This window comes from Corvus moneduloides, chromosome 13 (genome assembly GCF_009650955.1).
Source record: "Corvus moneduloides isolate bCorMon1 chromosome 13, bCorMon1.pri, whole genome shotgun sequence".
In the NCBI taxonomy this organism is placed as follows: domain Eukaryota; kingdom Metazoa; phylum Chordata; class Aves; order Passeriformes; family Corvidae; genus Corvus; species Corvus moneduloides.
Genome location: NC_045488.1, coordinates 1,509,076 through 1,532,082, shown reverse-complemented (window position 1 = coordinate 1,532,082; position 23,007 = coordinate 1,509,076). Strand labels below are relative to the sequence as shown.

The 23,007-nt window shown below is 40.3% G+C and overlaps 1 protein-coding gene and 2 long non-coding RNA genes across 7 annotated transcripts in view; 1 reads left to right on the top strand and 2 right to left on the bottom strand.

Annotated features, from left to right (window-relative positions):
- Window positions 1-7,831, bottom strand: part of LOC116450744 — a 201,880-nt gene extending 194,049 nt beyond the window's left edge. Inside the window, exons 1-3 of the long non-coding RNA XR_004242959.1 lie at window positions 7,119-7,831; window positions 2,754-2,894; window positions 684-774 (exon numbers count right to left, since the gene is read on the bottom strand). This is a non-coding gene — a long non-coding RNA (uncharacterized LOC116450744). The remainder of the gene's footprint in view (window positions 1-683; window positions 775-2,753; window positions 2,895-7,118) is intronic.
- Window positions 7,832-8,337: 506 nt separating this feature from the next.
- Window positions 8,338-23,007, top strand: part of DMXL2 (Dmx like 2) — a 47,438-nt gene continuing 32,768 nt past the window's right edge. For 4 of the 5 annotated variants that reach the window (XM_032122339.1, XM_032122337.1, XM_032122338.1 and 1 more), the window contains exons 1-9: window positions 8,393-8,479; window positions 16,558-16,683; window positions 17,945-18,016; window positions 18,706-18,784; window positions 19,241-19,397; window positions 19,797-19,863; window positions 20,601-20,779; window positions 21,086-21,269; window positions 22,555-22,729. In XM_032122339.1, coding sequence (XP_031978230.1) covers window positions 8,393-8,479; window positions 16,558-16,683; window positions 17,945-18,016; window positions 18,706-18,784; window positions 19,241-19,397; window positions 19,797-19,863; window positions 20,601-20,779; window positions 21,086-21,269; window positions 22,555-22,729 — 1,126 coding nt within the window. Of the gene's footprint in view, window positions 8,480-16,557; window positions 16,684-17,944; window positions 18,017-18,705; window positions 18,785-19,240; window positions 19,398-19,796; window positions 19,864-20,600; window positions 20,780-21,085; window positions 21,270-22,554; window positions 22,730-23,007 lie in introns of all 5 variants that reach the window. The other variant, XM_032122336.1, reaches the window with a different exon arrangement.
- On the bottom strand, window positions 13,179-19,267 carry LOC116450215. The gene is made up of 2 exons (XR_004242712.1): window positions 19,185-19,267; window positions 13,179-17,136 (listed from the first exon to the last, which is right to left on the bottom strand). It is a non-coding gene; the product is annotated as an uncharacterized LOC116450215 (long non-coding RNA).

The window sequence follows — 23,007 nt, the reverse complement described above, 5'->3', positions numbered from 1 at the left end:
TTTTATGAATTAAAAAAATATTAGAGTTGTTTTCAGTCTCTGCAGTTGGAAGGGGAAAGGATTCCTGGGCTTTTCCAGCATCAGCTCCCAGGTTTCCTAAGTTACCCCCCATGGGGGGTGGGGAGAAACTACATTTCAGACAGTTCAGTGTCTAGTACTCAAAATGATAAAAATAATGGTTATTTCACATTTCTTTGAGTTTTTAAATTCCTTTTCAATAGTTGTTCTGGTTTATTTTTCAATAAAATGCTTCATTTTTCTTCAGAACAGAGATTCTACTCAACAACCAGCTCTATAAATTTATCTGGGTTCTTCACATTAGTACAACTGCACAGTCAGAGAATTTACACTGGTGTTAGAGGTCGAAGCACCCAAGCATCAAATTAAGCTGTATAAACCATAATAAATGGACTGCAAAGTAGATGATTTATATCTACTGCATTTCTTGGGGATGGCAAGACCAAACAATCCAATCATTTGAAATGCTGACCCAACTCTCCTAAGCATCTCTCCTTTTCAACATTGTATTCATTTATTTAGGACCAAGACATAATGGAAATACCTAATCTTTGTGCTGGAACTGGGCCCAGTACAAGAACCAAACAGAAACCACTTTGCTGCTTTTGAGCCTGTGAGCATTACTTTGACACTCTGATACAAAGCAGGCCAAATTCAAGATTTACCTAATCCACTGCTTTCAGCAACAGTCGAGTTGTACTCTGGTGCTACTGGTAAAAACTGCTGGAACAGACAGAAGTTCATCCTGGATGTCTCCTGCTCCACGGATCCCCAGAAAGAAGAGGCAGAAGGTAAGAGGTAGCAACTATCCTTCTCATCACCAGCAAAACACTGACAGACTCTAGCGAAGCGAAAGCTGATGACTCCAAAACAAATTAATAAGGCACAAAGAAGAGTTAGGATAGAGAAATTCAGAGAGCATTTGAGTACCAGGATATAATTCCTACAGAGATCATATGCTGTGCATGAGATCTTTTAGCACAGCTCAGTAGCCCAGCATGGCTGGTGCCCAAAACCTCCTTGCAATAGAGTATCTGACACTAAAGGCTTGTAGCCTGAGAGCCTCTACAAACAGTCCACCCCACAGACTCACTTGGGTTGCACAGTCAGTACTCAAAATAAAAATGTTTTAAATAGGTTATTTGCCCAAGAATAATGCCAAACACCCAGCAGAAACAAACGTGGCAGCAATTGTAATTACTCCACTTGATCTGCTTGACACCAAAGATCAAAATATAGACTGATAACGATGACTACAAGGTCATTCTGAAATGATCCCTTGCGGTTACTGCATCAGTAAGATATAAAAAATACTCTGTGATCCACATAACGGCCTGCTTGTCCTGCTGCCTTAATTACTGCAATTATGGATTTGCTGGAATTGAGGAAAAAAACCCCCAATGTTGTTGAGATATAGAAAAAAAGTATTATTTCCTTAGCTGAGGCTCCTCTACCAAAATTTGCAATATCCATGGAATTTCAAAGTATTGTGAATAAAGACACCTGATCCGAATTCAGAGATAATAAACGTCCAGAGAAAAAACAAAAGCAAGTTTTTCCACAAGTTCTAACATAAACAAAGTGATATAATTCTCTGCTTCTCTTAATGTAGCAAACCTTTGTGAACAGATGGTAGCAGATCTGTGTGATGCAGTGGGCAGCATTTCCATATCACGCTGCTGGCAAATATCACCACCATTTAACTCATTTATTCCTGTGCACACCCTCACAACACATGGAGACGTTGCTACCTGTCAGAGGTGCTCAGCACTTACACTCGAGAGTAATTAGTGCTCAGTTCTGGCTTCTCCCTGTATTGTACCCAATGAACAGCCAGCTTTTTTATCCCTCCTTCAACGACTACAAAATTAACATTGCCCTCTGCTTTTCAGGCAAAAGCAGATAACCCAAATTCAGCCATTCTAATTTAGACCAAAAAACCTGAGGTCAAAAAAACAGCTGCTCTGCGCTTTAGGCTGGTAACATGAGAGGAGCCCCTTCTGTGAGATGAGGTGTTACATGAGCAGCACACTGAATAAAGCCTGTCCATGGCTGCCACCTCCTCAGTCCCCTTCTTACTGCCCTGCCACAGCCCTTGTGACATCAACCTTGTCTTTAACAGCATCACTTTCACTAATTGAAGGTACTGACATCCATTTCTCTCCTATGCCAGACTTTCACCACAGTTTTTCCATCAGTGGGGGCCTTATTAAAGTCTCTTCTCTATGCTGTCCGGAATTTCCCAAATATGTATAAGGGGCTTCAGAATTTGTTTAAACTGAGTTAGGGAATTCAGGAGTTCAGGGAGATGGAGAGGGGAAAAGGGAAACCAATGGATGGGTGGGACACGAACTAGGCAATCACAACAAAATCTCAAAGAAATACACACAAATTAAAGAAAACCTGCACTCTTCCCAGCAACCAAGTCACTGGCAAAACTATTTGCTTACTTAGGCTCAAATTTCACCCTTTATCTTGCCATAAGGTATATGACTGGATAGCCAGAGTGCACTTTCAGTGTATTTGTTGCAGAGCATAATTAACCATGGCCAGCATCACATTCAATTCTCATATGCCATGTGCAGGGTGCAGAGAATGTCTCTGACAAGCATACATCGTTATTACAATCTCAGCATTGTCTACAAGATCAGAACACACAGTTCACATCTCAAAATAACCCTTAGAGATTCTCAGTACTATATGAGGAGTCAAGCAAATTTCACTTTAACATGTACCTGCAGCATGCTGCAGATCAGTTTGAAGAGCAGAGAAAATCCACGTTCCTCACCAATGTGTTGATACAGGAACCAGCAATCCTCAGCTGTCTCGGCATTGACAAACTCCAGTTAGAAACCTCTACAGGCCTCTCACATTCCCTGGAGAGAAGGTACAAAGAACTGAGTTGTTGCACACACAACCCTCTTGGGGAAATATTTATTGTCAACAGTTACTTGCTTTTCATTATTTATTAGAGTAATACAAATCCCAAATAATTCAGTCACCGGTTTGAAACTATCAAGTCCATAAAGCTTTGCATATCACCTGTCATGCTTAAACTTACTGCTGCCTCTTAGAAACCTTACATGATTCATTTTAGCAACTGAATGCTTAGATAGCACTTTGTTCTCGAGATACCCCCCAGAGATGCCACTTTTAGAATACTGCATATACCTTAAATATTAATGTTCTTTATGTATTACTGCAAGAAACTTTCAAAGGCTTTTCTGTGGACACAAATTATGGGCAGGTGTTAAACCAAGATCTGCTGCGAGGCAGCCAAATTGAAGTGGGGGTGTGTATGGCATTTTAAAAAGTTTTTTATCTCAGTTTTCCAGAAGATTTTGTATTTTCAATTTTTTACTCTGATTGGGAGGCGGAGGATGTGGAGGAGAATATCAGACTTTCATACAGTCCCTGTTATTATTAACTATTGTGGTCTGGCTTATATCCTCAGCTTTTTAAGAGTCAATTAGACATAAGAAACTCCCTCAATATCTTGAAATAAATTTCCACACTAAGCAGAGTTGAAGAGATGCCTCAGAGTTATGATAGTAAGATGGAATATTGATAACTACTTCACTTCATTTTTCACATTCATATCTGTCCTGACAGGATGCCTGGTAATGCATAAAGCAAATAAAATATTTGTGGTCTCAAAATTACCCACAGTAAACACTTTCATACTGCCCAAGCCACAGCCCACAGAGAGAAATTGCACTGTTGAGCTCAGCATAGGAAAATGCCATTTGGTTAATTAGCAATGGGTCAGCTTGAGGGCTTATGCAAGAGTCAGGAGTACTTTACAGTTAATGATTAGAGACTCAAAAAACCAAACTAAACCCCACAGCACATCCATTACACCCAACAGTGACATGTTGCACAGGGGAAAAATTCAGTCTTATTTTGCACACTTCTTTTCATAATGCATTCCCTGTACAGACAGGAAAACAGTGAGATATTCCAGAGGGCACTTTGGAAGACCTAGCTAGGTACACTCAGCATGAGGTGCTGCTTTCAAAGCCTCTGCTGAGCATCTAAAGAACAAAACAAATAAAGTGTGGATACTCGTTCCACTCTTCTTCCTCACCAAATGCAAATATACCTTTAGATTAAAAGACAGTGTTTATTGGGTTTTAATACTGCAAACAAAACAATATAATAAGAGGTTCACAGTGGCTTTCAGCAGCTAAATGCACACATGATTGCATATGTTACTTGCATCTGCCGTTCAAAGGAAGCAAGACTGACAGCTATAATGTTACAAGTTTGGTTGGTTTTACTTCCAGCTTAAAAACCTATACAACAATATTTGGAAGCATGGATAATATTACAACAGCCTTAAGGTAGTTATGGTATTACCAAAAGCAGGTGAGTATTAAAAATGTTGGATTAGGATGCATTCAGGTACCTGCAGAAAATGTTAGGCAAAAAGCACACAGCATGTAACAGGCAGATCTGCATGTTGTTTCAAAAACAGCCTACATAGGCGCCAGGAAAATTCAAGAACGGTACCATATGGAAAGCTAAAAGAAAATAGCACAAGAGGAAAATCACTCCATTACAGATTCTTAATGACTCCTATAAAGTGAGGATGTATGAGCAACAGGGTGCCTTGAAGTTGAAGAAATAACCAGAACAAGAGCTACCAAGAAAGCAACTCATAAGAAGATTTTTAAACACCTATGCACTGCCAAAAGTGTTCAGCATTTAGATATCCCTAGGGAAGCAAGAGTATCAGTTACCATGAACTTTTAAAAAAAGAACAAGCAAAAGTTGTGTTGTAGCAAGGTCTTTTCAGGAGTACAGAAGGGTGAATGAATGCCCTTAAAGCCTTCTAGAGAAACACACAGAGAATGAACAACAGAAATGAACAACGGTTCACAAATTGAGATCATTCTGGACACAAACTTGTTCAAACAGTAATAGCAAAGGTAGAGGAAAAAATCACATTACAGTCCAGAAATAAATAGCAGAGAACAGATGCTGCATCTTATGCATTGAAGAACATGATTTTCTCCAGGTTAACACCTGAATTTGAATTCTAGAGAAAAAGAGACAAGTAGCTTTTCTTCATGGAAAAAATACTCTTCAAGTACCCAGTGAAGATCTGAGACAACCATTAAGAATCAGGAGGAAAATATTCATAGATTCATAAAAACATGGGGCTCAGCTCTCTTTTTTTGTGGAATAGTAAATGCCTTCAGAAGCACAAAACCCAACAAAGTGGCTTAAAACAGGGGGTGTTCTTCAAATTTCAAGTTATCGAGGCTGAAGTGCAGCATTTCACCTTTAAAATAAAAGGCAGTCCAGCATACATATTTACCTGGCATAATGCCTCTTATGAGTGTTTTCTCTCTCTAGGCTGATGTCACTGTAAAACCTTTTGAATTTTCTGCCTTCCCATTAAACACACCACCTCTTGCCTAAGGCAAAACAATCCTCCTATCTCTTACCCCTAAGCAAAACTAGAAAAAAGTTAGATTTTTTTAAATACAGAATAATGGTTTCTAGATAGAAACATCATATTTACTTCTGATTATTTTGTATAATACCACTTTCTTCAGCTAAGTGAAAATTCAAGTTCCTATGGCAAATGGAACCAGTTATTTCTCCATAGCACATGTGTAGTTCAGTGTTTCTTCTCTAAATTTGGATCCCTTTCCTCTGCCTCCCTTTCTCTCTGGGAGCAGCAGAAAAGATGACTGAAGTCTCAGCCTTTGAACACCTCTGGATCTGTACCTGGAGAAGCAGAGGGCAAAGCCATCCAGTCACCCTCATACATGATGCAGCCAGCCTGGAGAGGTCACCTAACCCATCCTGCCAAACCAAGCCAGGAGCAAAGAACTCTCAGCGTTCCTAACACGTTCTTAAAACACCACCTAAGGCAGCTCCAGCTTATTAGCATACATTGAATAGAGCTTTTGATTCTATACAGCTGCAGCTCTCCTGAGGTGCTGGAAGTTCCCTTCTCACAAAGTCAAGCCAAAAGAGGGAATTCCTCAGGCACACAGACTCCAGCAGAGGGACTGCAGGAACTTCTGTTTAGAGTTAAAAAGAAAATAAAGTAATAGAATAAAGCAACAAGAATTAAAGAGGTCAAGAATTAAAGAGGAAATTAAAAGATTGAAGGCCCCTTACTTACATGTTTTTACTCTTGTTTACATTTATATATACATGAAAGAGAGAGATTGCTTCATGGTCTCAGGTATAGAAATCACAGTCACATGCACTAAAAATTACTTTAATGTGAGGTACTTAAGTCACTAATAAGGAAGAATGATTTCAGGTGGGTAAAACAATCTATCAACAAAACTCAGGTGAAAATATTTGCTTTCAGAAAGAATGTGCAGATACTTGCGATGTGATTCTTGCTCAAAGTTCTGTGCACAGAGGTACCCATGTCTGTAAGTTTCCACAGCCACAAACCCAGTATTTTACACAAGAGCTACAGTCAGTCTTACTCTCGTTAGGTGACAGAACACTGAGCTGAAACCAAAACTCTCCCTCACCTAGGCTCTACCCAGCAAGACTGAACCAATCTGCAGGTACCTGCAAAACTGCAGGTACTCTGCTGTCTCTGAAGACTTTGTGCCAGCACAACCAGGAAAACCCTTTCCTTTAGATTATGCTGTTCGTTCCCATTACAGCTACCAATCCAAAAGCCAGCTGCCCTTTTCAGGCATTAGGTGGGCTTTGTTCCACTCGTTAAAACAAACAAACAAAAACCCCAACCAAAACAAAAAAAGCCCCACCAAACTGGTTTTGCCTTTAAGTCCTGTTGCATGCTTTTTTTTTAAACAATCCTATTCAAAATAAAAATCATTTGTAAGTTATTACACATCTTATGTGGAAGAGTTTTCAATCAGAGAAGTTACAGAATAGTGATGGAAGCACACGAACATTACATCGTGCTTTCATGCGTAACCAGGTCAACTGAAGATCAAAATGGTTTTTTCCTCTTTGCCTTTCACCCCAGCTAGAGACACTGCTCCCTTTACAAAGGGATTGCTTCTAACAAGCACGGGAGTAAACAAAATCAGAAGTATTTTCATGACAATGTTTTTTCCATTCAAATGTCACTTGACTTTGTGTTTATTTACCTCTACACTTCGAGTAGCGTGCATTTGTGCAGTAAGAGATGAGCACTTCTAAGAAGCAGTACAAGGTAGGATGAATCCTGCAGTCTTGACTCAGGCAATAGCGCCACAGACATTAAAGGAGCGTGAGCTTTGCAGCTTCAGTTGTTAGCAACAGCGAGACCACTCTATCGGCCCGGGACAAGAAAACTGAGAATTTTCCTTATCTCATGACACACAGCATACAGAGTATTTTTCTGCCCCCACTCAAGAGTTTAGAATCTCTTCCAAATAATTTTCAGGATCCAGTCTTCTCTACACCTCTGAGACAGAAGGAGTGGCAAAGGCTTTAGGTTTCAAGAGTGCTTTTGTTTTTACAAAAAAAAATTTTGTTATTACAAATAAAGCAGCAAAAGCCTCTCCGTATTTTCTGTGAGGTCACTCACTGTGCGTGAAATTCAACTGAACACCTTACTCGAAGTCCCCACACTGCGGGCACTGCTGGAGCGACGCTGGTGCATTCCCGAGAGCATCCCAAGCTTTCCGGGATATGACCAAACCAGAGGACCCTTAACGGAAACAAACCAATCCTCCCTCAGAAGCACCATATATATATATATATATATACATGTACACATAGGCATATATTCATACATGTATGTCCAACTACCGAGAGAGGCACCCGTGCGAGCCGGGCGGCAGAGCACCCGCACCTGCGCGGCCGAGCACACCGCTCCCCTCAGCGCCCCGCCCGCCGCGCTCCCGGGACACGCCTCCCCGCCGGAGCGCCGCCGCCGCGGCAGCCGCGCCCCCGCAGCCGTGCTCCGGTGCCTGCCGCCCGTGAGGGGAGTGAGTCCCGCCCGTGAGGGGAGTGAGTCCCGCCCGTGAGGGGAGTCCCGCCCGTGAGGGGAGTCCCGCCCGTGAGGGGAGTGAGTCCCGCCGGCCCGCCCTGCTCACCGCACCGGCCGCGCTCCGCCGCCGCGGGGGGGCGCTCCCGCCCCCGCTCCTGCCCCCCCCCCCCCCGGCCCCGCGCGCGCCCGGTACGCTCCCCCTCCCCCCTCCGCGCCCCGCGCGCGGTCGCGCGCACGGCCGGGCCCGCCCCGCCGCTCGCGCAGAGGGCGGTGCCCGCGCGCGCCCCCCACCTGATCCCGGCGCCGCCCGGCGCGTGCGCCGCCTCGCGCGCGCCCCCCCTCCCCTCGCCCCTCGCGCGCGCGCCCGCGGAGCCATCCGGGTCCCGGTCGCGCGGCGGGGCCGGGGCCGGGGCCGGGGCCGGGGCCGGGGCCGGGGCCGCGGCCGCGATGCATCTGCACCAGGTCCTGACCGGCGCCGTGAACCCCGGCGACAACGGGTACTCCGTGGGCAGCGTGCAGGACACCCCCTTCACGGTAACGGGCGCCGCGGCCCGGGCACGGCGGCCGTAGGCCCGGGGACAGCGGAGGGAGGGGGCAGCCGGGCGGGCGGGGGGCGCTGCGGGCGGACCCGGGGGATGTGGGGGCATCCGGGGGTCGCCTGCCAGCCCTGGCCGGCGCTCCGTCCTCTGAATGGGCCGGGGAAACCCCCGGGGGTGTGTGTCCTCGGGTTTCGCTGGGTGCTCCTGTCTGTCTTTCCTTAATTTTTTTCTAAAATATATTTGTGTGTGCGTGCGTGTGTATGTCTCATCTGCAAAGCGCACACCGTCACTTGCACTGGGATTCTGACGAAGCCTGCCCGCTGTTGATGAGCGTCTGCCTTCCATTACTGAGGTTGATAAAACACAAATTTGTCAAACGCTCGTCTCAAACTGGGAAAGAAACAGAAAGAGATGATAAAGAGATACACTAAGTGAATTTCAAGGGCCCCGTAGTTTACAAGACAATCTGTTTCTCATTCACAGGCTATACTTGTTTATTGTCAATTTCTAATGGCAATTTCACTTCGTTATGTATGCTCGGTATGCTTTGATTTTAGTGAGTGATCAGCTTCTGCAGTGTTTTCCTGCTGCCGTCTGATCAGTATCTTATTCTTTGGGAATCAGTTTTCTCATTGCATTTTATATTAAAAAGATTATATCCCAGGCACAAACCAATTCCAAGCAAAATGATGCAGAGCATCCTTTTTGGTGTAAGATAAATGTCAGCAGACTCGTGAAACATTTAAAGCTTACAATGGATTCTCATAGACTTCTTATTTCAGTAATGAATGCTGGAGAGTCTTAAGAAATAAAAGGTGCCATGTTTGTCTTTATTTTCCTCATTCTGCTGCTATGCAGCCATACTGCTATTAAGGGGACCTCTGTTACTTTTGATATTTATATAAGAAGTCATTTACACATATTCAGATTCTAATGTGTTTCTTTTTACTATGACAATTTGAAAAGTCAGTCAAATGGTATTATGCAACACAACGTTATGCTAATTCTTTTCATGGTTTCGATAACATCAGTAATGAATGATAACGTATATTGTGGTTTATACAAGAATTTTCCAAGAGCAAAAGTGATGTCTTCCAAAACAATGCAGAATTGCTTGGTAGGATGTTAATTAGGGAACTACATATAATAGACCTCACTGTCTTCTCTGGCTGCTGCATCCAATTTTTTATAATACAGGAAGCAAGAAACTAAAGAGATAAGTATGTTTTAATAAGTATGTCTTCCAGACTTTCATAGCTGTAACTTTCTTCTTTGCTTTTTCTTCGTTCTCTGTCCTCGTAGTATTATTTCCTGCCATTTTAGACCTTGATCCTATAGTAAACTGTATGGTTAAGAACTGTTTAGGGTCTTATATCCAGATTCTTAGGGAATTAGTTACCTGTGTGGTTTAGTAGACTCATAGTCTACCATCGACTGCAGGTGGTTCATTAGTGCCTAACCTCAAATTCTGTCGGTCGACATCACCCGTATGGACGTAGCTTTGTGCCCCCAAACCACTGAGCTGTTTGGAGTCGTAACTTCAGCTCAGATCCTGAGGCAGGTTTTGCAGTTCAGGTGACAGTCTGACTCTGCAGACCAGAGTCAGCTCTGAAGCTCCAGCGCCTGTCAGGCACTGGCACACAGCACCAGCCAGGCAAGGGAAGAGCAGGAGAGCAAGGGAGATGTTCCCAGTGAGCTGTGAACCTATAGGTGTCTGTGTGAACCCACAGGGCTGTGGCACAGGAGCTGCTGTTTGTGTGCGCATGTGCCCACTCACGTTTTGGTTGATGTTTGGGCGTTGAAAATGCGTGAGAATAGTTCAAAATTGCTACAACTGATTCATCACAGGCACTTGAAAATACAGCTTCTTTGTGTGCAGAAATGAATCACTCGTGTTAAAAATACTCCACTTAACAGCAGAATAATGGCTTGGGTACATATATATATGTACCCACTAGTTAATAGTTTTGGAGATATTTCCCTTTTTTTTGAGGAGGAGTAGGAGAAGAAACTTCCTTTTAAGATGAATGTGCTTTAGATACCTAAGTCCAGAAAAGGACTGAGAATTCTGAGAGAAGAAACACATTTTCTTCTAACGTGATTAGGGACATTGCAATTCTCAGGCCCTTCATTCTTCCTTTCTGTGGTTTGTCCTTGGCTTGTTTGCATGACTCCTTGCTGGGGATAAAGGTAAGCTTTTAATTTCCAAGTCGGTGTAGCTAGAGCTAGGATGATAACACAGTCTGCCTCAACTTTTTTAAAGCTTTGGTAGAAGTCATCTAGTTATTCTGAGAAGAAGACAGGGAAAAGAATTTTTCCACTGTTTTTTTCTTTGCCTAATAAAAACAAGTATTAGGAACTGCATAAAACTATACAGATCCAAAGAAATAGAGAGAGTTGCTGTAGGTTGGCTACAAAGGATTTGTCAGTGTTTATTCTGAAACGTGCAGGGTTCTTTCCTCCTCTGCTCCCACATCTGCCTGCTGCAATCCTGACATCTAATCCAGCCTTTCCTAAGGAAGGGGTGAGGCGCAGAGATGTGTGGTAGCAAACTGCCTTGTGGGTGCTGTAGCTGTGTTGTGGCCAGACTGGCAGAGCGGGTGATACACAGGAAAAACTGTTTGGAAGGTGATTAGAAGCAAAATAGCTCCATAATGCTGTCTTGCACCAGACAGTCTCTTCAGCCCCCTTCGTCCGGGCTCTGAAAACAACTCTGCTTAAGCAAAGGGTTGACGTACTGAATGACAGAAGTTCTGGGAATAATTCTGTGCACCTTTCAGCTTGCTGTTAATTCACGTTCTCATTTTAGCAGATATTGTTAACTGTGTTCCACAAGTGGGTTTACAGAAAGGTTCAGAGTTGAGCTTTAAGCAGTGCCTCACAGTACACACCCTGCCTTGACAGAAGAGGTGTCTGTACATCACAGTCTAACTGGCAGCTAATAAGCTTTTAAAGGTAGAAAACGCATTTTTCAAACCACAGCTGATTTAATTTAGCTTTTGTTCTGAAAGAGCTGGTTAAGCAGCTACAACAGAGTGTAGCTGTTTCTAAGGTTAGTCTGGGTTAAAAAATAAATAGATAAAAATAGCTATGTCGTTTACCTAGAGGCTGGATTCTATAAATATAAAAATTTCAAGTGTCAGACAAACAGGAAATAATATTTACTTCTGCACTAATTGCACAAAACTATAAACATTCTTAATGAAAAATCAGAATGTCAGATTTTAGGGGTATCTAAGAACTTTATTGATGAAAGTGAGAAAAAATTTATTTTTTATTTTTGAAAAGGACAAGCTTCTTGACATGTTCCATGCCAATACTGACACTTGGCCTGGAGCTGCGTGTGGTGAATTTCAGAAGCTGTTGCAGATGAGTCTCCCACACCCATGGAAATTTTTTTTACCTCATTGAAAACAGCAAAATCTTCTTTCACACAGAGATACAGCAACTGAGAATAGGTTTTCTCTGCTCTGTAGGGTTCTCCTACTTTTTTACTACTCCATCCTTCTTAAAACACTTATTTGCAAATCCCTCTCCGTTATTTATTACTATTTACATGTATCTATATGTTCTGCACGTTTTTGTGTAAATTGGATTAGAGACGCTTAATATCTGAATCCTTACTGAGTTCTTTTATCTCTGTATGTTTAAGCATATTGTAAAGTATTTAATCATGAATTTTTCTCATGTCAATTTAGGAAAGCCTGTTCTACAGGCCACAGGCTAGTAGTAGGATAGGAGTTGTTTCTCAGTTATTTTGCTAGCTTGCATTAAGAGTATGTAATTCTAGCAGTACTTGGAAGGAGGAGGGGGAGGAAGTGTAAGTGTTGTGTCCATTGATGAGAGTTTGGAAATGGTTCAGAATTCAGGTGTCTTCATTGCTAAGCAGAAGGGGGAGGAATTTTCTGCGTCTTATGTTTACTATTCATAGCCACAAACTTAAGGACGAGTGAGTGTTGTTTTACTAGAGGAGTCCTTTAAGCCCAGCACAGACTTGAATTCAGGTTTCGGTAGAGATTTTAATTTATGTTATTTTAGAAGGTTACGAAATTATTTTTTTTTAACACCACTGTGGGCTGATTCTGTTTCTTCCACATCATTTACCATCTTGAAATGCCTCTGCATCCCTAATAGTACACACAGGAACTTGAGGACTTGTGTTTTATTACACTTATGCAAAATTTGTAAAGAGTTGCAGGTTATAGGAAGGCAATAATTTTTTCGGTTTTTTTATACAGAGTAAAATATTTGTATAAAGAAAAACCAAGATGAGAATGTGAAGGAATAATTGTTTCCCTATCTCTTAGTTCCGGAAGCAAACCGGAAAACGAGCAGCTGAAAGAAACAGATGCACGTGCTTTCATATTACCTGAAAACTGAGCATATAGCACAAACTCTTACAGTAGGACACAATGTCCTACTTCTGTGTGCTGCTCCTGCATTCAATTAAAGCTTTGTCATTGTTCATTTCAGTGGTCCCAGATCTTGACAGATAGAGCAGATATTGGCAAACTACAGCTTATTAGTTCCTTATAGATCCTGCAAGTCATCCTTGCATTCTGGTGGTTTTGCAACTCCATTTAATTTTCTCCTTGAAGTTATCAGTGACATTAGAAATGGAGGTTGGCAGATACTCCATGTGGGTGGTTCTTAGTGCACTTGTTTTGTTCAGCCACTGCTCATAATTCTGCTTATTTAAGAGCTCTATGCTGCTCTCATCCATTACAGTACCTCAGTGCCTTATTTTCCATCTTTCCTGTCTGTATGGCTTACCAACTTTCCATTCCTTTTATCAGGCCATGCAGATTGTCAGCCTGCTGCCACCAATATTGTGGCCACTGTTTCTCTGGCAGGAGAGACCTGTGGTGGCATGAATGACCTCATGCAGATGTCAGCTGAATCCTTAAGAAGGAACTACTGATGTTAAATATTATGATACTTCCCTGTTCTTTGTCAGTGTGGGGTGTTTCTGCTGCTTTACCAGCTTAAGGACTGACAGGACAGAAGAAAAGAGGATTTAACAGAAAAGTGTTCTCTTCAAGTATAAACATGTTAATATAATGAAGCCATCAGAAAAGCTGCATGAAAGTAATCAAATTAAAAACTTGTATTTAGGCATATAATGTGAAATATGAAACTATCTTTCAGTACATAAAAGTATATGGACCTTTTTCAAAGGTGCGTTCTAATGAATTGACTTCGTAAAATAATTTTAAGATCTAAGGTAAATATACTTTAATATACTTTCAAGAAGTAAGGCACATTCTCAGAATAAATGTCTACACTCAGAAAATGACCCCAGAACCAAGAGATAGCAGCACTTGCTCTAAGAACCTCGAGCTGAGGGCTGGTATCCTGCTGCTGGGAATGGGTTCTGCCTAAGCCCCTCAGCGAGGGATCCCCTCTGTTGGCACAGGACACTCAGGTCTGCTGAGTCACTTGTTGGTGCAGCAGTAAACAGGCAAAGACTAGGATGGGTACAAGTGACAGTAATAACATTTCACAAAGGAAAGAGATCTCTGTATCTTGATGATTCTTTCAGGAAAAAGAGTTTGACTGTAAACCACACTTCTAATTCAGAACCACTTTTTAACTTAACTTTGTAAAAATACGCTAAATAGTATAATTGCCTGGAAATTTAATGCTTTGTTGCTGGACAGTGCAGGTAGGGGACAGGAGAGATGAAAAACTAAAATGTTTAAAGAGAAAGACGCTAAATTCTTTTGCTTCACAGAATAAACAGACATAGCCAAGTATAAAATATTTCCTGTTTCATGCATTGTGAGCTGTACACACACATACAAATGGGCATGTTTAAGAACAGTAAGCACAAGGAAACTGAAGCTGAGAAGTCTTTTCTTTTATAATTTCTGAGACACACATACATGTCTCTTGCCAATAAAATTGCAACTAGTGTATAACGTAGTCTGAAATTTGCAACTCAAGTTATCAATACTGACAGTGAATAGGGGATTTGAAAGGTTTAAGTCCTCGTTTTAAGTGGATCAGCACTGTCGGGGTCCCACTGTAACACAACACCTCTTTTTACTTAGATAATTTAAGTCACGTCTTTTAGTAGGTTTGTATTAGTAGTTATGAGGAAGACTGTTGAAAAGAAGATGAGTCAATTCTTTTCTGTTTTAATTGCTCACCCTTTGAAGTTCAAGTAGGAGAATCAATTTCTTGTGAATATTGGGATTCTGAATAAATTATTGGAACAAGAGGGTGTGCTTTTGTTTTCCTGTCTATTTCTGGGCATTCACATCCTGGTCTCAGTCTTCTTCCTTCCTACTTGGGAGCCTTTACTGTTTTGTCCAGCATTCAACACAACTGGCGAAGTTTGTTTAGTAAAAAATCCCCCTATAAAAATAGGAAAATAACAAAACAAAAAGAGTTTCTGTTCAATGCCAGAATTTATTTCAGAATCTCGTCTTTCATTCTCTTACATTCTGGAAATAATCCTATTCAATTTTAATAATAACTTATTCCCTTCCAGACTGGGGCTAATAATCACATAGCCTAGTCATCAAGGAGCTGGGATATTCTATTACACAGATAATCTCCCTCCAACAACCTTTTAGCAATCCTGCTTACATTGTGAATCACTCCAGTATCAGTTCCTCAGAACTTCCCTGAACAGCAGTGTGGGTTTGATGTCTCAGACAGCACCGTGTCACTCTATTTTTGTGAGATGACCTTGGAAATCTTTCAGACGATCTGTCTAATCTGCAGTTTTCATTTCTGTGTGTGCAGTTGTATGGTGTGTTAATTTCTGGGGACTGATTTTCTGCTTTGCTGCTCGTATTGCTGTTCCTTTCTGTTTCATGCAGTGATGTACTTTCGCTAAATGAAGCCCTTTTTTTTCAGCCTTTCTCACTTGTTGCTCCTTCCCAGGAGGATTAGACGTAGACATAGAAAGTCATGAGGCCTAAACTGTCCATTCTAGTTCCAGTGGTGATCTTGCACCGTTATCTTAGTGTGACCACCAAGGGGCACTGGTCATGTAAATCGATACAAACACTCTTAACTCTCATACACTTACAATACAAGTAGCCTTTACACTGATTGATCTCAAAGGAGAGAGCAAGGACTGACTCAGTATTTTGGAAATTCTTGTGAAAAATCCAGTGGACAAGTTAAAATGATAAGTAATTTTGTACCATGTGGAGGACTTGCACTCTCTGCTTAACTCAGCTGTTACAAAATTTCTGCCTACTGTATTGTAATCAAAGGAAAACTTACTTTAAGGAAAGAGACTTCCAGCTCTAACTGGTTACTGTAAAAGGCTTAGTGGTAGATTGATCCTAGGGAGAGATTTCCACACCTGAATGTGGGAGCTCAGTGGGACAGATAATCTGGAGTGATTAAACTGTTTAGAACAGGTGAAAGGTTGGCAGACAGGTGTATATTTATCCTGCCAGTAAAAAGTGCTGCAAGCTATCACTGTTCTATAGCTATTTCATAAACAAATTCTTTAGGATATAGTGTGTATTGCACAACAGTATATCCAAGAGAAATCTTTCGTTTACAGTCTTACAGTAATGTGCACTTCTTAAAACTCAGAAAAGCCCAGCAATTTCATTCTTATAGAAGAGAATAATTTAACAATCTTTTTAAAAATTAAGAATAATAAAAAAGGCAGGCAGGGAGGCAGAGCACACACTTATTTAAGAAATGTACATGGAAATTCATGAATAAATGCTCCTGGCTTGGCTGCCTTCCTCTAAGAGGCAACCAGAATTGGAGGGGAGAAAAAAAAAAACCAACTAAAATCTAAAATAAACAAAAGAAAAAGTAAATACAGAGCTCAAGTTCTAGATTTAAGTTTGGGGGGTTGGTTGGGTTTTGTACTGTTTCTGTTTGCCGTGGTTTAAACCCCAGTGGAGTTATGGTCTCCTTCACTACTGTGTTTCTGCTTTTTGCTCATTGAATTAGTGAGGAGCAAACCCGCTGCTTTGTAGCTTCTTGTTTAACTGGGGTAGTCACAGCTTCCCAAACATCGGCGGTGTAACAAGCGTTCAGTTCGTTTTTAAAATAAACATTTCAATTTTTTTCTTTTAAAAATTTTTTCAGGCATATGGCTCTGGTTGTGACATTGTTATTCTGGCAAATGACTTTGAATGTGTGCAAATTATTCCCGGTGCTAAACATGGAAACATCCAGGTCAGTTGTGTGGAGTGCTCCCAACGACAAGGCAGGGTAAGGATTTTAATAAATCTGTATAGAATTTTTAAATTTTCAATACTCTGAAATAATTAAATGGCAACATAGTACTTAATGGAATGAAAGAGTTAATTTCACAACAAAGATCATGGTTTACTCATCTGGGACTTTCTGAGTAATGCCTCTTGTGTTAGTCTTATGTTACTCTAAGAATCCTTTGGGGGAGGGAAGAGTGTAAAGGAAGCAGGAGACATCTTTGTAACAATGGTTTTTATTCCTTTCCGGGACCTGCAATAAGAGGTGTCACAAACTGTGGACAGATGCATTAGTTACAGCACAATATCAGAACTGGAATGTTCCAGCTTCAGAGATGGGCCCTACAAGATCTCCACAAACCCCTGGGTGGTTCTGCATTCAGGACTCTGAACTCACAGTCTGTTCTTTACTTTGGGATTGGCTGTGTTGTCGCAACCTTCTCTCCCCCTCCCCCTACGGAAGAAACGAGATTTCGTAATAAATGTCATGAAACTTGTGGATCATTTCTCTATTGGGGAAACCAGATCCTGAATGAGAAGGACTTAAACAGTTTTTCTTTTAAAAATCTTTAAAGAAAAAGAGGAATTTTAAAGATAGTCAAAAGTACTTATAAGCATATGAGTATTAGGAACAGACCCAGATAAATACCTAATAAAGACTGTTTTGTGTTTAGAGGTTTCTGTGAAATAAGTGGCTGAAAGAAACTAAGGGATTCAATAGCATATGTACTTCAGACTTTCTATTTGCCATTTATCTCTTCTCAAAATGTATTTGAATGTTAAATATAAAATTGCATTTCTTTCTGCTTCTTGTAACTATTATTCAGTGATTTAGTGATACAAAATGGAATCTAGAGACACAGACACTAATAATTAATGCATTAGTTAGCTGTGAAGTACACAGAACATGAGCAGAAGCAGTGAAGGCATCAACTTTCCCTTACGCATTAAGAGTAGTTGCCCTAGAAGGATATACTACATCTGACTGACAGTGTTTGTGCCATTGAATGAGATGTCTGCCCTGCTTAGTGTTAAAATCTGAAAGGTGGGCTTCTTCAGGAGTTTGTTTTTCTCAAATGACCTAAGAAAATATTCCCATAACACAGTTAATTACATTTGTATTGATTTCACTCTTCAAGAACACTGGCACATAGAAGAGGTATGGGAGATTCTTTAGCTGGTTTGGAATACTGAGGAGCACTTACTCCACTGACCTCCTAACCTTACATTTTGAGTCTTCAACTTTTTTTTTCTTTTCCCAGATTGCAGCATCATATGGAAACGCTGTTTGCATTTTTGAACCGCTTGGTATAAATTCTCATAAAAGAAATTGTGTAAGTATGTGTTTCATAACTGTAATTCCATTTAGGCTGTTAGAAAAGACAGAAGTCTGTCTGCCAGTTATTTTTATTATATTATGTCAGCACAGAACAGACTGATGGATAAACCATTTCCACCATTCATAATAAAACTGGATGGGTACACTCTTCCACTGCATGAATTGAAGTGTGGACTGCCCTTTTCCTAAGTTCCCAACATCTTGTTCTTGAATCTCATACTAGATTGACATGGTGACGAGTTGGTATTTGTCCTTTGAAGAGGTTGTCAGAGATGCAGTACAGAAACACGACACAGACTTTAGTGCACCCAGACTTGTTTTAACAACAGCACAGCCATGGCCGAGGACTCGAGCATTAAGGATGTTCTCAAGCAGGTTTCACAATCTTTGTGGCATCTATACTTCCATCCCTTACGTTCCTGTAAATCTATGATTACAGTAGTACAAAATAATCTACAGATATATTTGTATGTGGGACAGGGCCAGATCTGGTTTGCAGGGCACCCTGGGATGCATTTACATTTTACAAAACACTCTAAAAGCATATTAAAACTAGATTTAGCAATCTACCACTGAATACTTTTGCAACAGGCCTCATAGCAATTTCATATAGAAGGAAATAGCAATACCTTTATATTTGGTTGTTGATGTGAAAATTAATCCTTTACTGTTTTTATACTACAGCAACTGAAGTGTCAGTGGCTAAAAACTGGGCAATTCTTCCTCAGTTCTATGACTTACAACCTGGCCTGGGATCCTCAAGGTAATGCATCATTTGTGAAGTATTTGTTCAACATTTGTAGTTAGAATGACTTGAACACAAAATATTTTTATTGTAATAAAGTGAGAGCTTGAATATGGAAAATTTAAATTACCTCTTCTCAGGCAGTGTTGCATAAAATGTGAGGCTACAGTTAACATTTGTTAAGATGCTGTGCCACGTGTTTGAGTCTCTTATGTAAGATCTTGGTTTGGGAATCCCAGTGTTAACTGACTTAATTATCACTAATAATCATTTAAATAGAACTTCAGCACAATTAAGGTCAGCAATGTACCTAGACATGGATCTTTATAAGATGACCCTGTCATATTCAAAATGGACTAAAGTTCAGCTTTCAACCTGTTCTGAATAATTCACAACGAAGTATGACAAGAGGCTTAACCTTTCAGCATGCCTTCATCATCTTGGTTCCATAGCTCTGTTATCACTCCCTTCCAGGTAACAGGTTACTGACAGCAACAGACTTCCTGCAGCTGTGGGCCCCTCCGTCCGATGACATTCTAGAGGAAGATGAAGATGAGGATGCTAACAATCAGATCAAGGATGATAAAGTTCTCCCGGTTCTAAATGACTGGAAATGTGTCTGGCAGTGCAAGTGAGATAGTTTTTGTTTTAAGAGAAATTGCAATGCTACCTCACCTGTATTTTAAAATATGCTTTTAAATACCATAAAATTCAAACAATGTAAGTTATTCCAAATGAAAAATCCTCACTCCTGTTGGATCTAACCTAGGCTTGCTGTACTTAAACCAATTTTTAATTTTTTTTCATAGAAGTGTGAAAATACTATTTTGTTTCATTGTAGCAAATATTTTTATGCTTCTGCTATTCATAAAGTATGGTTAAAGCAACAACTATAAAATACTTAATCTAATTCTTACTTAATTTTATATTTAATTTAAATAATGAACGCTAACACTGAATCAACTGAATACCGGTGCAATAATATTTTAGAGTAAATAGCCCTTACTTAACTTGCTCTTGTATTCTGTAGGACTGCAACATCAGTGCATTTGATGTCATGGTCTCCTGATGGTGAATATTTCGCGACAGCCGGGAAGGTAAGGACAAAAAAAATACTTGAGTTTTTGCAGTATTTTTCATTTGTTTAACAAAAGTGATATGTTTAGTCCTGGACCATACACTCTATTGTAGTCTTAGCAAAGGTAAATTATGATCTTGTGTAATGCTGTATTTTTGTGTAATTCCATGAATTTCAGCAACAAGAAACTGGATTTAGCGACGTACTCTTACTGGATACTTGAATGACAGTGATGCAGACTTGTATGTTTTTATGTGTGTATATATATTTGATTTTTTTTTTTAGATGAAGTATACTTAGATGAATTTTCAGAAGAATATAAACAATTTTTTCTACTTCTGTTCAGAGTAATGAGATCATTATGATAGAACACATACACATTTAAACTGGTATAATATGCATATGTCTGGATAAGTTAGAGAAGGTTTTTATTTAGTGAATTCTGGCTTCAATTACCAGGTGTATTTCAGACTGCAATACTTTTTGTCTAATCACTATTCAAGCTAAATTTTCAATTAATAATTCTCTTTAATGTCACCCTCTCATTTGAACGATTCCTTTTGGTTTACAAATCCCAGTAAGTAAGCATTTTTTGCTTGCACTTACTGTGAGTTAAATGTGAGATGAATTTTAGTTCTGGGCCAAGTTGTCATGAACAATACCAGAACAGCAGTTTCCTTATTACTTGGGATTTTCTTTTAGTTACATTTTTAATTACAGCTACCTAACCCCCTGGTTTTTTGTTGCTTCACCTAGGATGACTGCCTCTTAAAGGTTTGGTATCCTATGACTGGTTGGAAGTCATCTCTTCTGCCCCAGGAGAATGAAGAAAAGAAGAAGTGCTCAGAGGAGGTGCAGTTTTCCTTTGTTTATTTGGCGCATCCCCGAGCAGTGACAGGATTTTCCTGGCGGAACATCAGCAAGTACATGCCCAGGTTCGAAAGCTGCCTTTATAAAAAAGCAAGCAAGCCTTTGATCAAGTGGGTTTTTTAACACTCTGCTTAATGTTTTGCCATCAAGAACGTGAGATTTCTCTTCTTTCAAGAAACGAAGGGTACCAACATCTTCCCATAAACTTCTCTATCACCGAATTTAATAACGATGGTCAGGTTAACCTTCAGTTAGGGGAGAAGCAGAAATTTAGATAAAACAATAACTACTAAATACTTGTACACTCCCCTAATTTCTGCTGTGTCTATACTGAGCTAGCCAGGCAGTAATTTTGCTGTGTCTGCCATCAGGGGGTTGGTCTGTAACGTGTTACTCACGTCATGCCTCGATGGCATCTGCCGGCTGTGGGCAGAGACGCTGTTACCCGAAGATACTCTCCTGGGGGAGCAGATCTGTGAAACCACCACTTCCAGCATCGGCAGCACCATCTCACAGTCTGGAAAGCAAAAGGACACAATACAGCATGCCCTAGAGGTACAAGTAAATACTTAATTTGTCCAATTTTTTATTTCACGATTCTTAAAACTTTAAGGATATAAAGCTCTAAGAATGTATATTATGTAGGCCCTATATGCATTACAGAATAGTCTGAATTATTTCATAATTTTGAAGTCTGTTACTAAACACTGAAAAAGTCAGAGACTCTGCATCCAAGCACCGTGTTTTTAAAACCCAATTTACTTTTTCTATAGTTAACTGACAGTGATGGGAAGAGAAAATGTTTAATGTGGAATAGTAATAATGGTTTCATTCTGATTGGGTCTGAAAGTCTGCAACTATAAAGACAATGAAAGGAGTAAATAAATGCTTTTAATTTTTAGTTACTTCATTTGATAATTTTGTTTCAGTGACAGTCCTATAGTCTTAGGAAGTCTATTAACTTTACAATAAGAGAAAACCAATCTGTAGAAGTGGCTGCTCCTGGTCGACCTCAACAGGCAGCTTTTTTCCCTGAGAAGGTGCATACCAAAGATCATCTGCAGCCACAAATACCTACGTGAGAATGCTTCAGCTAAGGCTGTGTGGGATGTGTGAGGGTGCCTGAGATAAAAGAGCAAGAAACATCTGCTCTGCCATTTAGTTGTGTGATTGGTTAGTCTCCTAATCACTGGCTGCGTAGCTGATCCTAAAACTTGTACACAGAAGAAGCATATAAATCCTTGAGTGTTTTTAATAAAGTCACCCTGCTAGATGACAAAGTGGTGGTCCATTACCCTCAGTCTCTATGCTATCAGTATAAAACCAAGAAAAGATAAGAAAGCAAAAGAACACCCCATCACTCATTTGTAGACTATTACAATCAGACCAGGTTTTTACTTCTTAAATATCATGGCCATCAACAAATAGGGAGCTTGGGACCAATTACACTTTGGGCTGTTAAATCATTTGTGCTCTCTACATGCTCTTGGAAATTTTCAGTCATACAAAAATAATTCATTATAAAATTATACCACAGAAGCTGCTGCTTTTAGATTGTTCTAATCTTGTTCATGAATGTTGTGAAAAATGCTGTGTATTTTTGTGGTGGTGTTGAGTAGATATTAAAGGAACTTTCAGAAGACTGTTAGAAGAACTTTGCTTTTGGGCAGATCTGCTGTACATAAGCGTACTACTCTGTGTTGAAATCCATTTAAAATAATCCTTTTGAAATTAGCCTTCATTTCTTTGGTAGAAAGAAGCTTTAGGCCTTGTATAAGCATGACTTTTTACCTTACAGTGGTTTTAGCATTTACTAATTTATTTTTTGTAACTACAACAGACAATTCATCATTTGAAAAATATGAGAAAAGGACAAAGGAGATCTTCAGTTCTTGTTACCCACACAGATGTCCTGCCAGATCAGCAGGGTACTCACGAGGTTCAGCGTCACATTTCCCATCAAGCAAATGCACTTGGTCACTTCCACATAGCAGCAAGCATCAACCCTAATACAGGTGAAATACAACCATTTATTAGACTGCAATCATGTATTTTCACAACATGAAAAGAGTAAAGGTGGCTGAGATGCACATTCTTTGCTTTGCCTAATCAAATAAAGGGAACTTGTAGGAAGTCTGTTAGTTGGCATAGAGTTTTTAAGACAAATGAAGCTGAATTTATTCTGAATGCCTTCAGCACCTTTATGAGCAAATTAAATTCATCTTTGCAGATCAGAAGTCAAAAGAAGCATAAATTTCCAGTCTGCTTGGTGTTTGATTCTTGGGTTTGGGGG